Source organism: Cryptotermes secundus, unplaced genomic scaffold, assembly GCF_002891405.2.
Source record: "Cryptotermes secundus unplaced genomic scaffold, Csec_1.0 scaffold948, whole genome shotgun sequence".
Classification (NCBI taxonomy): domain Eukaryota; kingdom Metazoa; phylum Arthropoda; class Insecta; order Blattodea; family Kalotermitidae; genus Cryptotermes; species Cryptotermes secundus.
In genome coordinates, this window is record NW_019727110.1 from 255,425 (window position 1) to 280,865 (window position 25,441).

At 43.5% G+C, this 25,441-nt stretch overlaps 1 protein-coding gene across 2 annotated transcripts in view; it reads left to right on the top strand.

The window, feature by feature from the left end:
- Positions 1 to 3,452: 3,452 nt before the first annotated feature.
- The window catches only part of LOC111864511 (dipeptidase 1), a 41,227-nt gene continuing 19,238 nt past the window's right edge, over positions 3,453 to 25,441 (top strand). For both annotated transcript variants that reach the window (XM_023851807.2, XM_023851806.2), the window contains exon 1: positions 3,453 to 3,541. In XM_023851807.2, the coding sequence (XP_023707575.1) occupies positions 3,529 to 3,541 (13 nt within the window). In that variant the 5' untranslated portion in view covers positions 3,453 to 3,528. The remainder of the gene's footprint in view (positions 3,542 to 25,441) is intronic.

A 25,441-nucleotide genomic window follows, 5' to 3' on the forward strand; every position in this document is an offset into this window, starting at 1 on the left:
TGTTTCCAGTTTCCGAAACGTCGTGTTTTTATTAGTTATCTTAAAAACCAGGACGATGGATAAAGTCCGAAAACCCAATATATCAGTGTGTTATACACCATCGTCAGAATCCTATAGTAACTAAGTTGTATATATTGTAACACAGCAGGATGCATAAAATGAAAACAGTAAAGGTAAAGTTGTCCCAGTACGAACTAGGCCACCGCACTATGAAGACAAGTTCTTTGTCTAGGCAGGTAACGAGCAGGTAAGTGGTCAGCTTCACAACACAGGCCACTTTACCACTGGTAAAAGAGCCCTCGATACCCATTGGATAGAAGGTTCAGTGACACCCAAAGTCTCTCTGAGCACAGACATGTAGCGTATCTTGCCCCTGGCGGGAACAGAACAATGGCCATCCAGCTTGTAGGCAGTCACTGTGATGATTGAGCATCCTGGCTTCTGCCACGTAACGAGGAACACAAGGACTCGAACAATGTCCCATTTCTATTACGAAAGAAAGGAAAAAATGAACGAATAAAACCTTTGAAGAACCAAGCCGACAAACAAGAAGTGCTGAAGAATCCCAATTGTTAGAAGCCGTTATCAGGCAGCGACCGGTGAAGACACAGTATACTGAAAAGACTTAGCATGTGCTGTACTGATTTTTAAAGCGTGGAAATTAGCGATGGTGTTATATTTACTTGTTCTTACGATCTTTTAAGTGGTCAATAAATCCGATCTCCAGTCCAAACTCCCTCTATAGTTACACGTATGCATGAAAATATTAAGAGACAGAAGGGCCTAAATGTTTGTTTTATAGCCGTGTGTTTTGTACTTTGTACTTAAAATCTGTAAACGTTCACAAAAGTGAAAATTCGAAATCCCGAAAGACATTACTGGAATACACGTACGTTTCACAAACACGGATATTCCCGGATAATCCAGACGTCTACTACGTGCGTGAGTTTTTCTCTGAGTGTGTACGTGTACATGTGTATCTGCTCGTATATGCATGGGTGGGCGCCCGCGCGCGCGTTCGTGTGTTCTTGTATGTGTACATTTATATCTGCGTAACGGTAAAGCTATCCCTCTAACAGGCCATGGAGGCCCATAGGGTTATGAGACGTTTAGGGTCCCACATTATCTAGACCAGCCGTGTCAAACATGTGGCCCCCATAGCCACAAAGTGCGGTCCATCAACTTTTAGAGCTAATTGATATTAAAATCAATATTAAAATTTTAGTAGAAATATTTTTTGTAAAGACAATTTTCCAACAGACCAGAAAACAAGAAGTCTCACGCAGACATAAATTAGCAGGCTGCAGGAAATTCAATGTTTTGCTATTTCTAACATAATTTCTTGTGTAATCTCTCTTTTTACATATTGAAAAGCTGTTTGATACTTGTCAAAAATGGCATTCTCTTGCTTTTTAAAACTGTAAGATATGTGACGTTAGGTAATTATATTGAAGTTATTCCTAAATAATAAATAGAAGTAAATTTCCTTGTATCAAAATCTAATGTATATTTCTATTTTGAACTGCGGCCCTGGACTATTGTTTATAGTACAAGTTGAGTCTGACATGCCTGATCTAGACATTCGGCTCACAGATAGCGGTAAATCTGTGAGCCTTACGCGCCGGCCGCCCATTACTCCCCAGGAAGATTTCTGGAACTCATTTCTGTTAGAGGCTGAGTCGACCCTATGGCCATTTTGCTGCTGGAAGGATTAGGTCGATTGAAAATAGCCACCTCATCGGGACTCGAACCCGCGACCTTCCGGCTTGTAGCATAGTGCCCCTTAATGTCTGCGTACTGTTGTATGCGTGAAAGTGTATAGGCCTATGAATGTATGTGATGTCTGTTATGTTCCTGTCAGTGTGTGACCGGTCTGCAGCCACGGCCGGACGGATGGGCGTGCCCTATCGGCAGTGCAGAACACCAAGTACATTCAGCGCGCTTGTTGCGGTGTGTTGACCTGCCTCTGTGCCGAACGCGGAATCAGGCCCGCCTTTGTGTTGTTGCTCGCTACCCGAAAACATTTCGTTCTCCCCTGGAGCATGGCCTTTTTAGGAGCATTTCAGCCCATGCATGACAAAGAACGTCCCATCACGGAGAGTTTCGTCTCCGGCTCTGTCCTGAGGGTTTCTAACGAAGAGAATATCGACTTATTTCGTGATGGGGTAACGTAAGCGTTGGCGCAGAACTTGTCATGATACGGGCTTACGTATCATTAACGTGGTAGACCTGTCCAAGACGTTTTTGTGCACTGCAGAGAACAATCCGGTAGCACGAAGAGGGTCGGGGTGGTTCAGTCTGTATGTTGATCAACTACGAATTACAAAACGGGGTTCAATCTCCGACAGCGACGGGATATTCTTCTCTTTCCCATCATATCCACAGTTGTGAAGCCCACACGGTCACCTGTGAGTTAGTATGAGAACTTTCGACCTTAGGGTGTGAAAAACGGACACGAGGGCTAAACAGCCACCGCCAGCAAGTGCCAACATTACGAAAACCCGGGGCGTCTTCACCAACTTTTTGGTGTGTTGCATAGGCACAAGAGAAGTTTCAGATTACATGAAGTGCGGCAGTACAAGTGGTACTGCCAACGAGTATACTGGGACAGATAAAGGAAGTAAAGTAAAAGGAAGTTGGAGAATACTGCGTATTGGAGAACTGCCAGCTGACTCGAACTAGATAAATAACGTATGATGCCGTCTATATACGTATCTATTCCTGTTATTCCTAGGGCATCCGTGAATCGCTTCATTTCAAATCAGCTCCTTAATATTATACGATCGGTAGGTCTCTTCAGACGGGGGATAAGGCCGACGCAAGGCCGCTACCCACACAGGACAACACACAAACAGAATAAACGCAGACAAACATCCATGCCTTGAGTCGGCTTCAAACCCACGATACCAGCGTTCGAGCGGCCGAAGACATTTCATGCCTTTGACAGCGCGGCCACTGTGACCGGCATGTGAGAAAGTGAAAGTTTTCTTTATTGCTAGTTGGGTGGGACTAAGTCCCTTGTACTGCGGCCACTTCTGGCCTATTGTACCAGCCCCAGATGATAGGTGAGGGTGATTGTGGAGCAATTGGTGGAATGAAGATTGGCAGGGGAAATCGAAGTACTCGGAGAAAACCTGCCCCAGCGCCACTTTGTCCACCACAAATCCCACTTGACCAGACCCGGGACCGAACCCGGGCCGCCGCGGTGGGAAGCCAGCGACTAACCGCTTGAGCTATGGCGCGGCCTAGTGAAAGGTTAGAGTTTCTTGATATGTTGTGTAATGTACATTGTAGGAAACGGGAATAGTAGTGCTTCCTGTATGAGCAAACCGGCTATGCTACATGCTGTTACACGGATGATGATTATGTATATTTTTACTGCGAAAGTCTTCCGCATGAGAGAGCCGCCGGCGGCAAGCAGTCGGCATTATCGCCACTTGTTGACACGTGGTTGCAGCAGTCAGAGACAAATAGCGGGGAGAGGTAGAATGGTGGTTGCCTGCACGAGGAGCAAGACGTGGAGGAGGCATGGGGAAGTGCAGTGAGTATATGCAGCATTTTCATTCTATTTCCCGATTTATTTGCAGTCTGTACAAGTAAAATCAACAAATTGTATAGATACATACTACACATAGAAGTCTGCCCAGTAGTGCTGCTTTGTAACTAAGAGGTCCTAGGCCTGTTTCGACGTTTGGGTAGCTTACTTACTTATGGAGCTGAGCCGTTCTTGAGGAGAAGCCAAATCTGCAGCTACTCAAGAATTTCCCAGCGTTTTATGGAACCCGAAGGTTCATTACCGTGTTCACAAGAGCCCTCCACTGGTCCCTATCCTGAGCCAGATCAATCCAGTCCATACCATCCCATCCTATCTCTCTAAGATCCATTTTAATATTGTCCACCACCTACGACTTGGTCTTCCCAGTGGTCTGTTTCCTTCTCGCTTTCCCACCAATATTCTATACTGGGATAAAGTTGCATTTGTTTATTCAGACGGTGGTTACACCGTACAATCCGATGACCATGACGTAAGGGAACCTCGGCTAATTTCACAATAATAATTATGTGCTAAGCAGACAGACAATTGTTGATATTTAAAATAACGTGCGTCACAGCTTCAAAGAAACAGTGTCATTAGGATTACTGTTGTATCAAAGAAACAATACATACTCGTACAATGTGCACATGAGGTATAACATTCATTGTACGGTACAAACAATTCCGCAATTAATTGGTTTATACAGGAACATGTGTAATAAGCAAGTTTCAGTGAAGGTCATTCTTTGAGGACTTACAGATGCCCTTGAGACGGATTATGCATCACACAGCATGGAACATACTCCTTGTTCTTCTTCTTCTGCGTGTTCAGGAGGTACGGCGTCTCAAATTACTTACGATCGTAGAAACTCGCAGTAAGATAATGTTGCAGGTACTGCGGAATTGGTGGAATTTCCATATTTAAGCATCTTTCGCACAGACGCTCACACGAAGCCATCTATTGCCAAAGTCTCGCAAGACACAGTGTTTTATTACTGTTCTGTGCACGGAGAACACATGACATGGAGACTGTTCCCGGTAAGTTTGTGTCTCGGCACTCGTATATCACCTCGGAGACTCCATAAAGTATTTAGATCACATTTATTATTGGGAGTAAGTACTGAAAGCTACTGTACGAAGTTAATTTAAGGCCGCGCCATAACTCAAGCGGTTAGTCGCTGTTTTCCCACCGCGACGGCCAGGGTTCGATCCCGGGTCTGGTCAAGTGGGATTTGTGATGGACAAAGTGGCGCTGGGGCAGGTTTTCTCCGAGTACTTCGGTTTCCCCTGCCAATCTTCATTCCACCAATTGCTTCACAATCACCCTCATCTATCATCTGGGGCTGGTACAATAGACCAGAAGTGGCCGCAGTACAAGGGACTTAGTCCTACCCCACTAGCATTAAAGAAAAGTTAATTTTGGCGTGCAGTAGCCGGCGCGTAAGTCTGACAACCTCACCGCCATCTCTGAGCCGATTGTCTGAATAATATGAGAACTTCGACGTCTCACAAACGTATGGGCCTACACGGCCTGCTACAGGGATAGCTTTACCTTTTTACCGGTCAGTTATGATCCTTACTTTACACGAAAATCAAAATTATCTCAAAAAGAGCTCCCCATACCGAAATTCATAAACTGCATACTTCAAATTGAAGTTCCCTCCACTCTTACTCTCGCTTAGATCAAAAACTAATATCTGGACCCGAGAAAGCGAAAGTAACAAAACAATGACGAAACCTGCGTGATGAAGATTATGTTCACCAACATTGTTACACTTATCATAGCAGGGAGACAGGGAGCTTTAGCGTGACATGTAAACCTAATGGGAAATTTATACAACGTTTTGGTCTGAAAATCTCGATAGAAACGATAATTCGGATTTGATGTTAGTCTGCGTATGCGCAAATGGAATGTGTTTTTGTTAATTCGCTAGTGGGGGGTGGAGTCCAGCTGGGTCCACTCAGCGCGGAGGTCACTGATTGGCCTATTGTATCTGTCCCGGGTGATTATGATGATGGAGAATTTGGTGGAATGAAGATTAACAGGGGAAACCGAAGTACTCGGAGAAAACCCGCCAAACCCCACTTTGTCCACCACAAATCCCACTTGACCAGGCCCCGGGATCGAACCCGGGCCGCCGCGGTGGGAAGCCAGCGACTAATCGCTTGAGCTATGGCGCGGCCAAATGGAATGTTGGTATTAAAATTGATCTTCGAGATAAAAGGTGGAACGGTTTGGACTGGATTTAATTGCCTCAGCCGATACACCTTTTCAAGGTCGGCCCTGCCACGATGGAGTGAACGGGTTAGACCGAACATTAACGTGGCAAAGAGGCAAATTAGATTAACGGAGCTTTGAGACAAATTAATCTCTCAACTAAATTTGAATCAGTTGGAGAGATACGAATATGCCCATAGGTTTACTTCTCAGAATCAGATTGCATCCTTGCTGGTGTAAATATTTCACAATATCGTCCGAGCGAAAGAGGCACAAGTAACTGGTCGCCGTATTGTACCTGATGGAGTAGCATTAATGCTCTTAACTTGTTTGGGTTTATCCTGTTTAAATCTCAGCCGTTCCCTTTACCTGACAGACTCGCGAGTCCCTATAGGCAGATTCTGGGATAACATCTGCAAACAGATCTCTGCCTAGTTCCAATTTCTTACCAGTTCAGCATTACTGACACTTTCTCGCTACACTCATCGAAATATAGCCCAAGTTCTACATGTTTGTAATGAGTGTAACACATTTCTTTGCATCTATGTTTTTAATGTTTTAGCAGGGATGTAAGTTTTGAACTCCTACCTCGTAATAATTCACTGTTTGCTAACATCATCAGAAAAGAGAAATGTACGCTTTAATGTGGTCATTATCTCCTGGCTATCTGAATTTCTTTGCCCTAACTATATAAAATGTAAAGGGTAAATTTGTGCCTGTGCTTAACTGACTAAGCACTACGCCTTGAAGACGTATGGGGGAGTAGATGTATACAGCCACATATTTCTTGACCTTGCCACTGATTGGAAGTGAGTGGTCAGCTTTGGGCCCAGGTCGCTTTACCCCCGGGAAAGGCCCTCGGTATTCTTTGGATAGGAGGCTGGGTAGGCCCGAGATATGGCCCGAAAGAAGTGAAGATGATTTATATCTTACTTCTACCGGGACTCGAACTTCGACTTCTCAGCAGTCCTGCCCGTAGCCAGTTGCTCTATCGACTGCGCTCAAGTAACCCTTTAGCTCTTGAGAAGTGTGGAGCAGCCACATGTGTAAAATTCGTGCAACTATCGTTTTTTGCGGGAGGGATGTGTTGGTTCTCTCTGGAAATGACGGCAGGCAGGGGATCATCTTCAGAAAAGTTTTGTAGTTCAGAAAGTGTTAAATAAGTACCAGTTGTTCCCATTGGCTGGATCTGTTTTATATGGATGCACCTACCGTAAGGCAAAAAATGGCATAATTCATAAATCAGCCTATATCCCAAACCGTGCCTAGTGTTCTTGCTGTGTTAACCAGAATCGGGTTTTCTCCGAGTACTTCGGTTTCCCCTGCCAATCTTCATTCCATCAAATTCTCCATCATCATAATCACCCGGGGCAGGCTAAAATAGGCCAATCACTGGCCGCCGTGCCGAGTGGACCCAGTTGGACTCCACCCTCCACTAAACGAATTAAAAAAAAATAGGTGTTGGTATAGTTATATAAGGACTCTGTCAATATGGACACTACAATGTAGGATGATAAATGAGTAATAAACTGGATGGGCTTTGGAAGTAAGGGGTTATGGTCTGGTCGACGTACGATCCCAGCATCTGTGTGGAGGGGGTGAGTTAAACTACGAGAAACTTCAGTCAGGACAGCCGATGTCCCAGCTGAGATCCAAATCCAGAACATGTGGAATACATACAAGTATTATGTTTCTGGGCATTATCCTTCGTCCTGTTTTTATTTAAAAACACGTTTCGGAGACTGAATTTTGTCTTCGTCTTCATGTAAAACCTACTCAGTTGAGTCCAGTTTCCTAAACGTTGTGTTTCTAAACAAAAAAAACAGTACTGTGTTTCAGACAAAACATGGCGATGGATAATGTCCAGAAATACAGTCTTTGTATTAATGTACCATCGTCAGGAGGTTTTAGATCTCACTCCCGAATTCACGTTTAGAGCGTTACCGCTAGACCAACTTGTTCGGTACTTCAGAACTTAAATATTTAAATCAAAGCCTAGACGTGTATCCATTTTTCATTTTCGGTTTTTGATTACAAGATTTTTTCTTCATCTTGCTCCCACTTTGGAGCATAGGCATAGGGCTGATTTCTCAGTTTCATGATCGTTTTTACAGACGGTAGGACTCCTTGGACAGGTGATCAGCTCGTCGCAAGGCCTCTGCCTAAACACAGGATAAGAGAAACACAGAATAAACACATACGCATACCAAACATCCATGACTCCTGTGGGATTCGAACCCACGATCCCTGCTTCAGGGCGAGAGAAGACAGTGCATGCCTTAGACCGCTCGGCTACAGTGACCGGCAATGTATGAGAATAATATATAAGAATTCAGTTCGTACCTCACAGGAAACAGATCCGAACCCACGATCCCGGCTTCCGAGGGAGCGAAGACAGTGCATGCCTTAGGCGGCTCGGCTACCGTGATCAGCGCAAGATTATTAAGGAAGAATAAATTCGAATGGATGTGACGTGATATGGCCATGACGGCAGCATCCCGACACTTAAGTGGAGGCACTGAAGAAAACCACAAGACACGAGTCCGTATAGCTGGTCCCCAGTCCGAGACCTACTGAATATCAAGCAGGAGTGCTAAGTACAGTGTCGTCACACAGTACTTGCCCCTTGCAGTCAAGTTATCAATTAAACAATATTTGAAACTACAGTGTTCACTTAACAAGCACGTTCGGAGGAAGGAATCATAAATGAGGCCCTGACTCGCCTGCTCTTCAAATTACAAACAGGAAGAGAAACTGAAGCTAACTGGGGAAAGGGAAGTAATAGGGCTAATTTGTCTTTCAAGAGGTGCCTTATTTTAGACTCAATAATTAGGACTACGATGAACCATTTTTTCCCATAAATGAAATATTTTGCTAATAAAATTGAAACTGTTGTTTCTTGTGCATTCATCCATTATGACTGAGAATTCGACTTCTGCAGCATTATCGATTATATTTTAATTAAACACACATATGTATATTACATATATACACTGTACATGCAGACCTGTATTGTGGTGTGAGGAAACTTTGTTTAATTAGTTGCTATGAGCGGCCCGCCCGGAGGCATGAAGTACGGATGCGTGTTGAGCTGCTCCCATCACAGCTGCCGATATCCAGACGCGTATGGCGCGTATTGGTTTGTGGAATGGACGTTGCTATAAGGGTGAAAAGAGGCAAATGCCTCAGAAATAAAGTGCTTTCCCGCTGATCCGATTCAGGCAGTAGCAAGGAAAAGAGTTCAGGATTACGCGTAGAGCGTGTATTGTTGTAGTCCAAACTGTGCAGAGTGTAAATAAATGTTTCTCGTAAAGTTTCTGAGACAGCTGTTGCGGCTGCCTGGAATGCTCAGTGCTTTCTCATTTCAACGTTGTTTCTGCAACCCAAATCCTGATCAACGATATTTGAGCTACCTTAATATGGAAAACGCCGGTCAAGGTAGCCGAGCGGTCTAAGGAATGTACTCTTTTCGCTCGCTCGGAAGCAGGGATCGTGGCTTCGAATCCCACTCAGGGCATGGATATTTAGTGTGTGTATGTGTGTGCGTTTCTCTGTGCTTGTGTACAGGTAGAGGTCTTGCGACGAGCTGATCACCCACCCAACGAGTCATACCGAATGTCTAAGATCTAGTAAACCGAAGTGAAACGGAGAGTTTCATGGAGGCAGGACAAGACCCAAATTGGGGCTGTAGCGCCAAAGGGGTAAAAATATGGAAAACCCTATGAGACAGGGTACTGACGCCACTGACCACTGCTAGCCGCTCCCCCAACTAGTAAAGCCTCTTTCCTGGGAGACTTCAGAGGTCTTTATGTCATGACGTTTTGTGTTGCTGTGGTTGCTCTGATGTTACAGATTGGGGGAGCAGCATGTAATCCGGAGGTAAATGGGAAATCAGATACAGTTCATGTTATCGAGACAAGAAGGTGAAATGAAAATTAGGAGCAAGGAACTTTATAAAACCGATTGTTGATTTTCAGATTTTGTTCAGTGACTCTGGGAAGAAATTTCAGCTGAGTGACGCAGTACGTGTTGAAAAGGAGCGCTATGCAATGTGAAATGGGGACTTACTTAAGTAGCATGGTGGTTTGGTTCGATATAAAGTATATTTTCATTACTTTTAGAGTTGAGGAACAGTAAGGAAGACGACCGCAAAATTGGTGGGAATAAAATGACCCAATATTGTGTAGATAGGGCATACATAAATAAAAACAGAAGGGGCACAAGGCCTGTGTTGGCGAAGTTAACATCGTTTTAGAAGAAGAGACATTTTGAAGATTTCGAACACACTGGCAGAACATTTGGAAGGTAAAAAGATGGTGATTGAACAGGGTTATATACAGGGAACTCGAAATAGATGGACATCCTAATTATCTGATACGAAGAGAAAAAGATTCCGTGTGCGTTTGCATGGTGACACCTTGTAATCGAGGAACAAACAAATACTTTGAAATGTATAATGGAACACCCGAAAACTGACCCAGAATAAGATGGGGCCCACAATGACAGCGGCAGTTATTCCAAGGGGAGTAGGGATTCAGAACTGCAGTGTCCTGTGATATGCACGGCAGGGACAATTGGAAGTGGCAGAAATCCTCCGGAAAGTTCTGTTTGTATGTTCAGGTGCGGTGAGGGATGGCTGACAGACGAGTGGAGGGATCTGCTGATGTGGATGACGTCAGAATTGTCGTAGGTAGTGGAGGGGAAGAAAATATGCATTCTCCATCTGGGAAATACTATCCAGATTCAAGGTGACCAGAGCATTGACGCTGGTGACATTTGACCTTAGCTCATGTGAGTGTTAGGAAGGAGAGAGAGTCACGAAGAGTAACAAAACTTTGTTTCTTTTCTTCTTCACACATGGATTTTGTCGCAGCTTGTTCCGGCTTCTAAGAGAAACATTTTTTCGACCTCTTCCTCGTAATTTTCTCCCTCACGGTTTATAGCCGATTATTGTTTTTGGTATTCTGTTCTCTACTCTCCACGTCGTCCAGACCGGGTCTGGGACCCACCCAGCCTCCTATCCAATGGATATCGAGGGCTGTTTCACAGGGGTAAAGCGGCAGATGCGTGAAGCTGCCCATTCAGTTCCAACAGCTGCCGAGCTTAAGAATGCGTGGGTCTATATATTCAGTCCCCCATGCGCCTTCATGGCATAGTTCGTAATTAGTTAAGCACAGGGACAACTTTATCTGTATCCTCATGCATATTTGCATTATCTTCTTTCCGTTTTATTCCAGTCATATGTAATTTATTTCTTATGAAATACATTTGTATTTCGTCTCTCATTCTGTCTTCCCTGGCACATCCTTCTACTGATTTAAGAAAACTCATTTCTGCCACCTGAATCCAGTTTTCTTCTTTCTTTCTCTTCGCCTATGCAACAGACCCGTATTAGAGTGCTCATGTTGCCATAGCGTTATAGAATTGTAATTGTGTTTTGTTCCGTGTTTTCCTTTTCATCATCCTTCTTCTTGTTCCACGGACAACTTGATAGCGGTGTAATTTATTTTCTACATTTGTGTCCTATGCATAATACGTATATTTCTCATACAGAGACACCTTTTCCCGAGATATGTCCTTCACCTTATTCTCGTCCTAACCGGGTGGCTTCCCCAAAGTGCCACGTTTTATTTTTCTTGAGAAATATTTTCCAGTTATACTCGTACCTGTCGTAGAGTTGATGTGATAGTTGTACTCATTCTTGAAACTCTTCTTCGCTTGGTTGTCAGCAAATAGCGTATCATTTAACGTTATATTCCGATTTATTGATATTTCTGGGTTAATTTTTGGTATTTATTCTCTTATTAAAGGTAACCACCAGAGCCTTCCACATAAAACGATTTCATACAAGTGTTAAACAACTCGTTGCTGCAAGCCTGCTGCAGAATTTAGCGTGAATAATGGCATTTTAATAATTCAATTCAATTCAATTCAATTCAATGCTTTATTTATTTACGTGCCGAGCTCAACAGCGGAGGCCAATTACAGAGTCAGCACGGAAAATATAAAACAACAAACAACAGACAATAATAAAAATCAAGACAATACACACATAGATAATAACAGGTCAAAAACGTTAAGTATTTGGAAAATTAAAAACAATTGACAGCAAAAAACTAATTGCATACTTAGCTCAAAAGCCAGTGACAAGTTAAAAAGACAGTGCAAATAGTAAAAAACAACCAAAAGTACAAAAATTATCAAACTAAACAATTCAAACTTAAACTAGATTTACTAAAAATGTCTACAAGTTCGCAAACAAAATTTGCAGCAACAACACATCTAGCTGTGGGACAGCAATAATTCTATTCATGTATATTTATGTGCAAACTTAACAGCACGGAGGTCTATTACAAAGTTAACACGAATACATAGAAATACTTTAAGAACAATATACAACAGTCTATATAGTGGCAATAAATTAATAATAATTTCACATGAATGCTTGAATTACTTGTTATATGAAGTGGATATTTAAGGGTTAGGCGTAACACGTTTAAGAGGACAAGAGGTTGGATTTCCTGATTTTAGACTTTCACGGTGCTCAGTGTTTAAGATGAATGGTCCTCAAAACAGATTGGTATGATACTGCAGCACGTACAGCCGTTGCTATTCAAAGGACGAATAAGCAACGACCGTTTCTGAACAACGACTTGGTAAACACGATCTCGAACAAATGAATTACACACATCAACAGTATCCTGGCTATCTCTAGTCGATGGCCCATGAATATATAAGGGCCTTTGGGGCCGGTGTTTTCTGTTGGGTCAGATCCGAAACTATAAAGCAATTACCTCACACCTCCTAAGGGAGGTAGCTGCCGTAGCAGCCTTGCTGTGGTGTAGGTTAATCTGAATGAATCGACTGTTGTGTGTATATGTCGTGTGTATGTATGTGTACGTATGTGTGGTATGTGTTCATTCTGTAATGTTGGGAAAGGTGTCCTCCTCCATACCTTCTTCCACAGACCGTTTTCTTTTATCAGACCTGGTTTCCTCCAAGGGAGGTCCCTGATCTGATAAGGTCGGGTTGACGAGAGGAGGGAACGTCCCCTTCTCATCACATACTCTCTTCCGGTCAACTGAGGGAGTGGGTATATCATCCCTCTCCCCCTGAGAGGCCGATTCCGGGGGTACTGAACTGGGCACAGTAACTTCTTTATGCCGCTGCGCCTCAGGATCTTGCAGGACCCTAAAAGTTCCCTGTGAGAGTCCTGCGTTTACCCTATATCCAATTCGCTTGATAACAGATAGGGAATCCCGGTCTATAAGAAGGATCAGTCTCTGCCCTTTCGGTTCAGATTTCCTATCCAGTATCCTCCAACTCTCAGTATGGAGCCCTGGAATAAGATTCCCGATCCATTTCACGAGCTCCGCAGGATTTTGGGCAACTTTGTCCTTCGTCCTTAGAGCGAACTTCATAGGTTCGGGCAGGTTCTTTGCGTCAGTAATCTTCAGCCTAGCCCCTGATTTTAATCTGTGATTGTCTATGGTTCTAACGAGCCACTGTTCAGACTGTTGGTCGGCACATGTATACATATATTAATGCACTTCCTTCCAGTCTGTATGATTTCAAGCGTGGTAGTTCTCCCAAAGGAGTCCTACGCAACGGCTGTCCAAGTTCCTCCAGAATGGAGTCCTAGTCTCCTTCTGTTAGCTTATCTTGAGGATACGTTTCCTTGAAGATAGCTAACCTTACGTGGGTTTTCGCCTCCCTATAAGTCCCTGTCCACTAGTGTCCCTGGGCCTTTTAGAACGTCTGCGCATATCCATGGTGGTATTCCACTCTGACCTTGGCCTCTTAGGGATTTCGGTCGAGGGTCTCTTCCTCTCTGATGCAGTTGCAGTATCCTGTTGCTGAATGCCCCCAGTGTCTGCTTCCATTCTCTTAGCTTTAGCCTTCTTAAGTTTCCTTCTAGCGCATCCGGATAATGCCTTCCTCCCCGGACAGAATCTATCAGCTTCAGAGGCCGGGCGCTCCCGACCTTCACCTACCGCAGGTATGCTGGATCTACCAGCCCCCGCAGCGGTGCGTCAGCACGCCCAACCACCGAAGGAGAGGCCCTTGACTGTATCCCAGGCAGGTTTCCAACTATTGGTTAGTCCCTGCCCTTGGCTGAGATCTCGACAGTAGGTTTGCTGGTTGCGGGTGGGCCCCTTAATGGTGCATCAGAGCTTCCAGCCCACTGCTGAGTAGTCTCTCGTCGGGATCTCTACGGAACATCCCTTTTCTTTTTAAAGTCCTGTGGACCAGTTGTAGTTTTGAGTTTGTGGTATCCATCTTGGCCCCACGAGTACTGGGGATGTACAAAGTCACCACCCGCGGAGCCCCATGCAGGTGGACGGCATAAATACAAGGGGGTGCTGCCTGGTGCCCCGAGGGGATCGTTCACGACACCAGCTAAAGTACCACCCCGGTGCCATGCAGCCCTCGTTCACGATGCCTCACACCTTGACCTAGATGGTTGGTCTCGTTATGGTAGAATCCTCACGAGTCTCCAAGACTCAAAGCACTCGCTTGGGGGAAGGGGGTATCCCTGATGACTAATGGGATTGTAATTCCAGCTACTCATGAGGTTGAGACCATGAGACCTGCATGAGAAAATCGCCCCTGGGGGTAGCATAACGGTTATCAGTCCTTAAGCCCCCCATTCCCTCCCCTCCACGTGGGTTGGTCAAACCATTTTAGAGTGTTTACCCCGAAGGCTTTCGGCACATTATCGGTATTCTAGGGCAGGCATGTCCAACTTCAAACAGGTTGTGATCGACTTTTTAGTGTCAAAACTGCCAGTGATCTACCACCCCCTCCTATCGTCGTACCTCGCTTTAAGCAAAAATATTGGTAAAAATAACACGACGCATGATGTTTGTTGTAAGAGTAACATATATTTAAAGTACAGACTACTTTAACACGTATTTTCCCCTCAAAATCTGAATATAATCATATTGTATTACAAGTGAATTTACGTGCTTTTCACGTATAATTTCCTTATAGGCCTATGATATCGACCAAATATCGTCCCGCGATCGACGCGTTGGACATGTCTGCTCTATGGAGACAACGCAAGTAGCCAGAGGTACGCCAACAAGAGTGCTCTCCCGCATTCGTCCCAGGTAGACCGTAATGATACCCAAGGGTCATTATGCCGCCGCGTGGGAGGCTCCGGTCGCAAATATCCGTTGCCCTTTATGGGATCTTAGCCGTCAGTCCTAGTAGTCATAATAGTTCAGAGCCTAAGACTGTGGTTGCCCGGCAGGACCACGAGGTGTCCCAAGGCTGTGCTCCGACGCGTCCCCCTAGTCTGGGTTATACCCCCACCAGATACACAACCGTAGTTCAGCTAACCTCACTGAGGACGGCACCTTTACTACCCGTAACAGTGCCCTCAGGGGTCACAGCTACTTCCGCCTATACAGGGTGTCCCAGGAGGAATGGACCAAACTTCGGGAGGGTGTTCCTTATGCTAAAGTATGCCGACATAACCCAAAACACCTATGTCCAAAGTTGAACGGTTACGGAGATAATGGCCCGAGAAAAGTGTGGTCTTCTGGCGGGTCCACGCACTGTACCTGTCAGCTGACCACTTTTATCTGTTTGTCCTTGAGTGTGCTGATTCACTAGCCGTCAGCTTGTGCGCTACCTTCAGGGTACGATGCCGCTGCGTTGTGAATGGGTGGTAGGTTAATTGTGCGGAGTTGCTGAAATGCCTTTTGTGTTTTCACACGTGGAATATTGTGATATGCATTTTGTGTGTGGATTTTGCGGTGGCAATGCACGTGCTGCTGTTGAAGACTACCAAAGGCGTTTTCCCGATCGAAGGATTACATGTCGAAGTGTATTTACGCGAATTCACCAGACATTGCGTGATACTGGTTCTCTTCCGAGTGTTTCTGTGCACTCTGAAAGGGAGGATGTACGAATGATAAACACACGAGAGAACGTTCTTGAGATGGTTCAGAGAAGTCCGCGTCTGTCCACTCGTAGAATGGCCTCTCGCATCGGCGTAACACGTATGCAGGTGTGGCGAACTTCACCTGATGAAGAATTGTGTACTTACCATGATCAAAGGGTACAACATCTGGAACCAGGCGACCATGCTCAGCGTATGGATTTGTGCCACTGGATAAAAGCTCATCCCGAACTGTTAAGCGTCATTTTATTCAGTGATGAGGCGTCTTTTACCCGGGACGGTGTAAATAATTTACGAAATGTGCATAGTGGTCCCATAATAATCCACATGCGATAATGGAAACGAAATTCCAAAAGAGATTTTCCGTGAATGTACGTTTAATACAGTTATATAGTCACTATGCGCAGTCAGCCATGCTACATCAGCGCTTGCCAGTCATGTGTCATGTATAGTGCTTGGAAACCCTAAGGACAATTATGACATGGCGAGCGAGTATTTTGTACTTCAATTTTATGGCTTCACGTCACTCACAAGTTAGTTTGATGATACGTACATTATTAACATTACAGAAACCACATATTCCTGCCAGTTTTAATATGAATTTTGTAATCAACAAGTGTGTAACACCGGTCAAAGTTTCACACTTCTCTGGCCATTATATCCGTAACCGTTCAACTTTGGACATAGGTGTTTTGGGTTATATCGACATACTTTAACATAAGGAACACCCTCCCGAAGTTTGGGCCATTCCTCCTGGGACACTCTGTATATGAAATTAAATACTTATGAAATATCGAAATAAGAGTCGACGCCCCAAACAAAAAAAAAACGACGTTGTACAGTACACACCTACTGCAAGGTTAAAGGGACTTATCGTGAAGTCTTAACCAGAATGGTTGGGATTTGAGTCGGATATTTACATTAACCTGCGTTCCAAACAAATTTTGAGTTTCTCAAGGCGGTGACTGTGATACCGTGTTCTATGGTACGTGATTAAGGGCGTTCCTGCATCTTGAGTTCACAAGACTGAAGATGTGACAACAACTGCGTCACACATATTGGTCACGATCTATCAAGTAACACGTCAACACATCCCGGAATAAAATAATCTTTAATATTTAAAATGAATTGTTTGGCTAGTATGATACTGCAGCACGTACAGCCGTTGCTATTCAAAGGACGAATAAGCAAGGACCGTTTCTGAGCAACGACTTGGTAAACACGATTTCGAAGAAATGACTTACACACAACAGTATCCTGGCTATCTCTAGTCAACAGCCCATGAATATATAAGGACCTTTGGGGCCGGTGTTTTCTGTTGGGTCAGCTCCGACACTATAAAGCAATTACCTCACGCCTCCTAAGGGAATTGAGCGATATTCTCCGAGTAGGAAGGAGCCGAGTGCGGGAATCTGAAGATCTCCAGTCTTAATATCCGTTACCCGGAAACGGCTTTGAAAACACCTGAACCTGGAGACGACTAAGCGTTTGCAGCAGTGATTTCTAAAGTGTGGCGATTAGCAGTGGTCAATAAATCAATTCAGTATTCAAAACTCCGTCTATTAGCCACACACATACACTTGGCAACATGTAGATATATGCATTAAAGGAGCACGCACATCGTACGGAGTCTCCACGGCCCCGCACTGCTCCATAACATCTTCTCAAACCTATCGTCTACCGCACTGAGAAAGCGCTGTGTGCTCTAAACCCAATCGTAGAGATCGCCTTCATTTCCGTAGAAGCAAAATAACGGGCAATATCACCTTCAACAGCGACGCTGTGTCCAGTCATCAAGTAAGAAATGAAAGCTACAGTGACGTCTCTTTAATGTTTTATGCATCAACTCTTTGGTTCAAAGCGCCGACTCAGACTGCTGGACATTGCAGTAAAACAAGACGCCAGTGTCTCTTCGAGACGCACTCTGCCAGAATACTTCGAACTCCAGCATCTGCTGAAAGCGGAAGGAAAACTGTAGTCTACAAGTCTGCCTGTGCTTTGTTCTGCTTAGACGACTTGATTCACGGCTCTTTATAATTACCCGTGCTCTAGCCTTGTTACTGAAACAAAAAAGTACTCTGATACTAAACAAATCGGGAAGGTTTTACACTCTACAGGCAACGACCCACATGAATGGTGAAAGAAAACTCTACATGCATTTAATGGAACATTCCAGAAACCTTGAAATACATCATACCTGTTTTACATCTACAATAAATTACAGCCGTTCTCTATGGATTCGAAACTTGATCTCTGACATTAAGGGAGTGACATAGACTTAGATTTTTTTGACAACAGGGTGCTTAGAAGATTATAATTGGAATGGTCAAGTCAAGGAGGGTTCGATAGGTAGGGAATGTAACATGAATGCGGAAGAAGAGGAATGCATATAGGATATTGGTGAGAAAGCACTAAGGAAAGAGACAACTGGGCAGTCCAAAACGTAGATGGATAATATTTAAACGGATCTAAGTGATATAGAATGCGATTAAAATATCTGGATTGTTCTGTCTCAGTGTAGGGTTCTTGTGAAAACGGCAATGAACATTCGGGTTCCATATAATTTTGGAAATTTCTTAAGTAGCTTCACAAATATCGGCTTCTCGAGAAGGACACAGCTCCATGAGTGAGTGATTGGAATACAGAATTAGTAAGATCATGCGTACATTTGAGTTGTAACACTGAAAATAATTTATCGCAAAATAATTATAATATTTCATTAGATGCATGGAAATTAAAGAACCACACAATAATATTCGCAATGGAGGTGTTATACTATTTCCTATATATTTCCCACTCCCTCCCTGCCACACCTCCTGTAGCCAACTTCAGAACTGCGATTCGGAAGGGGATTGTAAGCCATAAAATACATGTATTCATTAATATACTATTTATTATGTACATACAAGAATATGTGTTACAGAATTAACTACACGAGAATGATTTACTTAAAGGATATCACATTTGGAAAAAAATATATCAATAAATAAAGAAGAATACATAGAAATGAATAATGCCTACTTATCTATATTAAGTAAGCTGAAATAATGTATTAAATTATCGGCCCCTACATAGCGACCCTGAAGTTTTGAAGAAAATTCCAACGTCGCCTACAGCTGAAGCCAACTGAACACACAGAAGCGGCTATTGGATGGACTGAGTAATACCAACAATAGCGCAAAGAGATAGCTGGGTCCCCTGCAAGGAATCCAGAATCGTGGTCAGCCATACATGATGACATTCGTTCAGAAAATTCACAGGGGAACTTTGAAAATCTCGCTGCGGTGAAGATTAACATTCCTGGCGTCTCGGTTGTGTGACTGTGTCGTGCTGTGCCCACCTGCCAGGGTACAGGTTGTCATTAACTAGAAAGCTGCTAGGTAATGGATGGGCAAAGTGGTTCCCGCGGGAACCTGCTAACAGAACCCCTTACCTAGAAATGTCCTTCTTCTATGACAGTTTACTCCGGCTTATAGGCATCATATTAAATTTCTCCCCCCTTAGCGGCTCCTTGGTAAGGTGATTGTCGGTCCACCATTCAGTCCGAATGTGAATGGAAATGTTTGGTGAGCAACTTGCTCAAACTCACGTCTTTCATCACTTCTTCTTTAAGACGACGCTCGGGTTAAAGCCTCGGTCACACTTAAGCTCTCGCTATGCTCCGAAGAGGAAAAAGAAGTCAGTGACCACGAGCTCTGGCTGTTTGGTGAGCAACTTGCTCAAACTCACGTCTTTCATCACTTCTTCTTTAAGACGACGCTCGGGTTAAAGCCTCGGTCACACTTAAGCTCTCGCTATGCTCCGAAGAGGAAAAAGAAGTCAGTGACCACGAGCTCTGGCTGTTTGGTGAGCAACTTGCTCAAACTCACGTCTTTCATCACTTCTTCTTTAAGACGACGCTCGGGTTAAAGCCTCGGTCACACTTAAGCTCTCGCTATGCTCCGAAGAGGAAAAAGAAGTCAGTGACCACGAGCTCTGGCTGTTTGGTGAGCAACTTGCTCAAACTCACGTCTTTCATCACTTCTTCTTTAAGACGACGCTCGGGTTAAAGCCTCGGTCACACTTAAGCTCTCGCTATGCTCCGAAGAGGAAAAAGAAGTCAGTGACCACGAGCTCTGGCTGTTTGGTGAGCAACTTGCTCAAACTCACGTCTTTCATCACTTCTTCTTTAAGACGACGCTCGGGTTAAAGCCTCGGTCACACTTAAGCTCTCGCTATGCTCCGAAGAGGAAAAAGAAGTCAGTGACCACGAGCTCTGGCTGTTTGGTGAGCAACTTGCTCAAACTCACGTCTTTCATCACTTCTTCTTTAAGACGACGCTCGGGTTAAAGCCTCGGTCACACTTAAGCTCTCGCTATGCTCCGAAGAGGAAAAAGAAGTCAGTGACCACGAGCTCTGGCTGTTTGGTGAGCAACTTGCTCAAACTCACGTCTTTCATCACTTCTTCTTTAAGACGACGCTCGGGTTAAAGCCTCGGTCACACTTAAGCTCTCGCTATGCTCCGAAGAGGAAAAAGAAGTCAGTGACCACGAGCTCTGGCTACAGTCATCGCCTCCTGGTTCTTGCCGGCTTAGTCCAACCAACACGTGGTGAAATATTCGCAAGATATCACAGGACATCTATTCCCTTTCTGATCCAGAGGGAACGGTGACGCCACGCCACTGTCAATCCCCTCGAATAGAGCCCCGTTATTGTACTGACATGTTAGTTCCCGTTCGTTAATTAGCGGAAAACCAAAAGCGGCTCGGAAGTCAAAGTGACGGCAACTCTTCTCGAAATCGTTGTCGTGTGGAGATTCTAGTACCTTTGCGTGACCTTGTCCAGGTCTTGCTGACACCCAGTTTTCTCTCTCCCTCGCAGTTCCGTCAGCACATCCTTCGCTTTGCTCCGAGGAAGGAGAGTCAGAATTATTTTGGACCTTCCTTCGGCGGAAATCTTGTCGTCCTCTATTCCGCCATCGCTCATCTCGAGGTTTTGTAAGCGGGCTACAGGTCGGCAATATGCTTCAGTTCTGGGCGCTGTGCAGCATCCTTTTCTACGTCAAGGTCACTCAAAAGGCCTATCTACGAACCCCGATTGTATACGCTGGTGGCCTTTCTCCTCTCATGATAGGACACTTCTCTGGGTAATAGGTACCAGGTCCAGGTGTTTGGACACGAACTGCCTTCACACTTCTTCCTTTCGTAGTAGGAGCACGAACGTTGGACTTCCCGAAACCTGCCTGACCTGGTTTGATGTAACATGGATCCGGCTTTCTTCTCCCATTTTCTTGCTTCGGCTTTCCAAATGAATATGCTGGACATCTTCTCCTGGTTATGTCGTGATTCTCATAACCGAAAAGAGCGTGTAACTAGCCGGACCTGGCAAAGTTTTCAGTGTTTCTTTCTTCATCTTGAATAACTTCGTACTTTGCGAATCTGCTCTCCAGTCACACCTCTAGCACTTCTTTATTGGAAGATCAATGTTCGTAACTAAGATTAGTTACAGCAAATTTCACCTTTATGCACACAGCAAAATCCTATGTTTCCCAATTTCTGTGTCTTCACTGCTCGCTGTCCGTTAGAGACTTCTAATAAATTCTCACTGTCTCTTATTCTTGCTTGCTATTGGCTGAATATTACTTAACGAATAGTTGCAGATTTACACACCGAAGTGTTAATAAACAATTTCTCGTAGAAACGCAACTATAGAAGAACTGTTGAAAACCGTAATTTCTTTAGGGATTTTGCGCTAAGAAAACAGATATCTTTTCAGTCTGTTTGTAGATTCGTATTGGTTATTAGGTTCAATTCTAGTGCATTAGTATGGTTTTCTAAGTATATTAAGTACTTACATTCTAATTTTTCGCAATCTGGAGCTTGAAGTTTGAAGACGTGAACACATAAGCTAGTGGTTTGTTACCAGGATACGCCTAGAGATAATATTGTACAGGTGTAACCATTGTTGAGAGTGATAACCTAGCAACGAATAGTGTATGCGGGCTGAGAATACTTAAGAGTTGTGATAGAATATAATATCCCATTTTCTTTCCTTCTGAAACTGCAGAGAAACCCAACCGATATACTGCCTTTCTTTGAGGAGGCTAGAATGTGGACAGCACTGGGACTGTGTTGTAATATGGATCTGCAGCAACATGTAATGCAACAGAAATTCACAGTCCCAGTACCACCATACTATTTTCAACAATCTAGCTAAAATATGATGTCTTTGCAACAAACAACAAATAGAACCGAACCAGGAAACAACGGAAGGAAATCCCTTTCTCTCTACTATCAAAAAACACGTATGAAGAATTTTCACGGTTCTCAGAAGAAGATATCCTAACAATAGGAGACAAATAAAACAGCAACAAACATTAAAATTCAACAACCCAGAGAATCTAAACCTCCATCACATGTACAGGGAAACAAACTTCTTTGAAATGATTAAACACCTAATAGAAACTATAGACGAACAGTATGGCTGCAAAATACACTCAAAGGAAACGGTAACAATCAATGTGACCACATCAGAATCCTATCGGAAATTAATAAGACAGCTGCAACAAGAAAATATATACGAGTTCATCACACACAGATCAGAGAAAAAGTGTCTGTAAGGTATTAATACTAAATCAATGTCACTCAGTAGCCACGGATGAAATAAAAGAGGAACTAGAAAAAAACAAGGACTTACTGTGCGCAATACACTGAACGTCAGGCATCGTCGAACAAAGAATCAATGCCTTTATGTTTCATGGCCTAGAGCCTAAAGAAAACAATAAGATCACATATGATATTATGAATGAATGTTGCACCGCGACCAACAGTGATCTATTGTGCTTCCCCTTTTGATTATCCCCTCAGCAATCCTGCGCTTCGAATGAGATGCAGAATTTTGTACGTGGGGACGTCGAAATAGTCACTTGATTCCATAAAGTATTGACCCAAGTGACGTAATCTTAAATAAGCTAAGGCCTCACATTCACACAGGATCTGTGTCGCTGTTTCATTTTCACATCATGGCACCTCTCACATGTGGGACTGTTACTTAGTACCAGTTTGAAGAGGTGCCCTTTAAATAGTGATGTTAATTATTCTGTTTTGGGGCTGTCGAAGTCCAGTATTGCATGTGCCTCCGAAAATTCTGCAACTTCGCCCAAAATCGAATGGTGCAACAGACCCAAAACATAATATGGAAGTATTGTTGAGTTTTTAGAGGATGACCTCTACCCATGAGGTATAGCGGTTTACGTAAGAGAAAGCTTACGTGTCAGAGGTACGGGAATTATGACAGCTTAAATGGATATGACCCCACTGGGATTATAAATGATAAGAAGAGAATGCACATTAAACTTAGTTAAGGACATCACGTTCCAAAGGCTTTATAAAGATCTGCAAAACAAAGAGATGTAAGAGAGAAGCCGTGTCTATATTTAATAACAGCACTGCCGACAAACAGCAAACAAATGTCAATGTTGCGTGTACTCCCAACTGTGTCACTTGTAGTCACAACAGTGCAGAAACTTTCTGATTTCAACTGCAGCTAATATTATCAGATATTTCACGTGTGGGCAAGAGCCTTAAAAAGGGGATAAAATTAACTTTTAAGGACGACATTTATGCCCTTTTAAGGCACAAATAAATTTAATAAATGCTGCAATGCTACATTCCTATGGTTCCTCCACGTTAGGCGTCATTTTTGTATTGTTCAAGGACGCTTCTGTAACGTGAACATCACAACCAAACGAAAACGTGTGATATACCAAGCTGTAGTCCTTAAAATATTGCTATGGATTTTCTGTTCATGGATTGATATTTGGTCAATCCCTCATTCTGTTTCTTTATAAACTCTCCTAACCAATAAATCGGGATATTGTAATCGGTGTAGACTTGCTACGGGCTGGACCACCGAGGGGTCGGGTTTCGAGTCCCGATGGGGTCAAGAATTTTCACTTCTCCATGTCGTTCAGGCAGGCTCTGGGGTCCACCCAACCTCCTCTCCAATGGGTACCAGGGGTAAAGCGGGCGATCAAGAATACGTGATATCTGCATCCACTGCCCCATAGGCCTTTATGGCGTAGTGCTTAATTATTTAAACACAGGGACAACATCATTTCTCTGTCTCAGTAGAATGTGCATCGCCTGTTCTCGTGAGTCGCGAATGACTAGGTTTAACTATTTGAAAACGCTAAGATCTTTCCCACCACATGTGTTCGCATGGAGCCTTAATGTGGTGGCTTTGAACGGCATGATACCCATACCCAATTTTATGAAAATTCGTCAAATATTTAGAATAAATTTACCGGGAGGATTGATGAGATAGACCTACAATATCCACGGCACTTCAGTAAAGTCTCTGGTTAGAGGCATCAAGTTCTAAGGGGAGCGTTGACATATATGTATGGGGAATGACCGTGGAGCTATCCGGTCTCGCAGCTGAAAGTGCGGGAGGCTGTTACACTGGCAGGAAGTCGGCTGCAGCTGACTGCTCACCTGTGTCTAGTGGCAAGGCTCAGAAAGGGAAGAGCTTTACAACATTGCAAGTTTTTAGGCACAGAAAACTGTACAACGATTGGCTTTCTGAACATCATCCATCGTCCTACTTAGAAGGATGTTTCAGAGACAGAGTGCAGCCTCCGAAACATTATTTTCAGTAAAAATAGGACGATGGAAAATGTTCGAAAATCGGTCATTGTGTCAGTATATCATCGTCCCAAAATTTACACAGAGCAGGAGTTTTGATTTATGTTCCATGATCTATCTATCTATCTGTCTGTCTACATACTTACCTACTTACTTACCTACCTACCTACCTATCTATCTATCGATCGTGTGTCCATCACCCTTCTGCTCATTTTCAGGAAACCTTTGTTTCAGTTTCCTGTTACCAGTAATAAGGCCGACATGAGGCGTCTGCATTGGAAGTAACGGTCTTTCCAAGACATGAACCACATAACATTTTGCATGATAATACGCTGTACGAGTATATTCAAAATCTGGAAATTTACAAAGGTATTTTTTAGACTGTAAACCAGCCCCATGGTGGCAGCACGATATATCTCAAGTTTTAATTTTATGCAGTTAATTAGTTAAGAATTTGAGGTAGGCATGCGAAATTTTGCATATGGAGACTTTCAACATATGTAATTCGTATGAAACATTTTGTATGTGTGTGTGTGTTTGTGTTTTACGACAGGCATGTATTACCTTGTATTATAAATAAGTAACCGGCGATTATACTTATATAACGTCACGAGTTATGAAATACACACATTTGCTGACTGTAATCGTAACTGTCAGTTAAGCACTATTGGCATAAGTGAATAAGTACTTTCGTATATATATATTAGGAGGCGGTTTATGACTTTGAGTTATTTATATACTTTCCACACACGTACATGTACATATATATAATGTCATAGGAAGTGGTTTATGACTGTGTTGCGTAACTACATATGGTCACTTGAAAGGCGAGGAGTAAATTGAGTGAACGATGACATTTAATTGCAGTGGGCACTTCCACAAGTGTGTAAACATGACACCGGTGCGATTCGTTGAAGAATCGTGAAAATTTAACGTCGTTGAAATCTGTACTAGTGGGAACTGGTACAGAAATCAACCAGTAATTCTAATTTCGTCATATGAGTTAAGACCATGACGTAGGTGGGTGAACAATATTAAAATGAATCTTAGAGATATAGGATGGGATGGTATGGATTGGATTTATCTGGCTCAGGATAGGGACCAGTAAAGGGCTCTTGTGAACACGGTAATTAAACTTCGGTTTCCATAAAATGC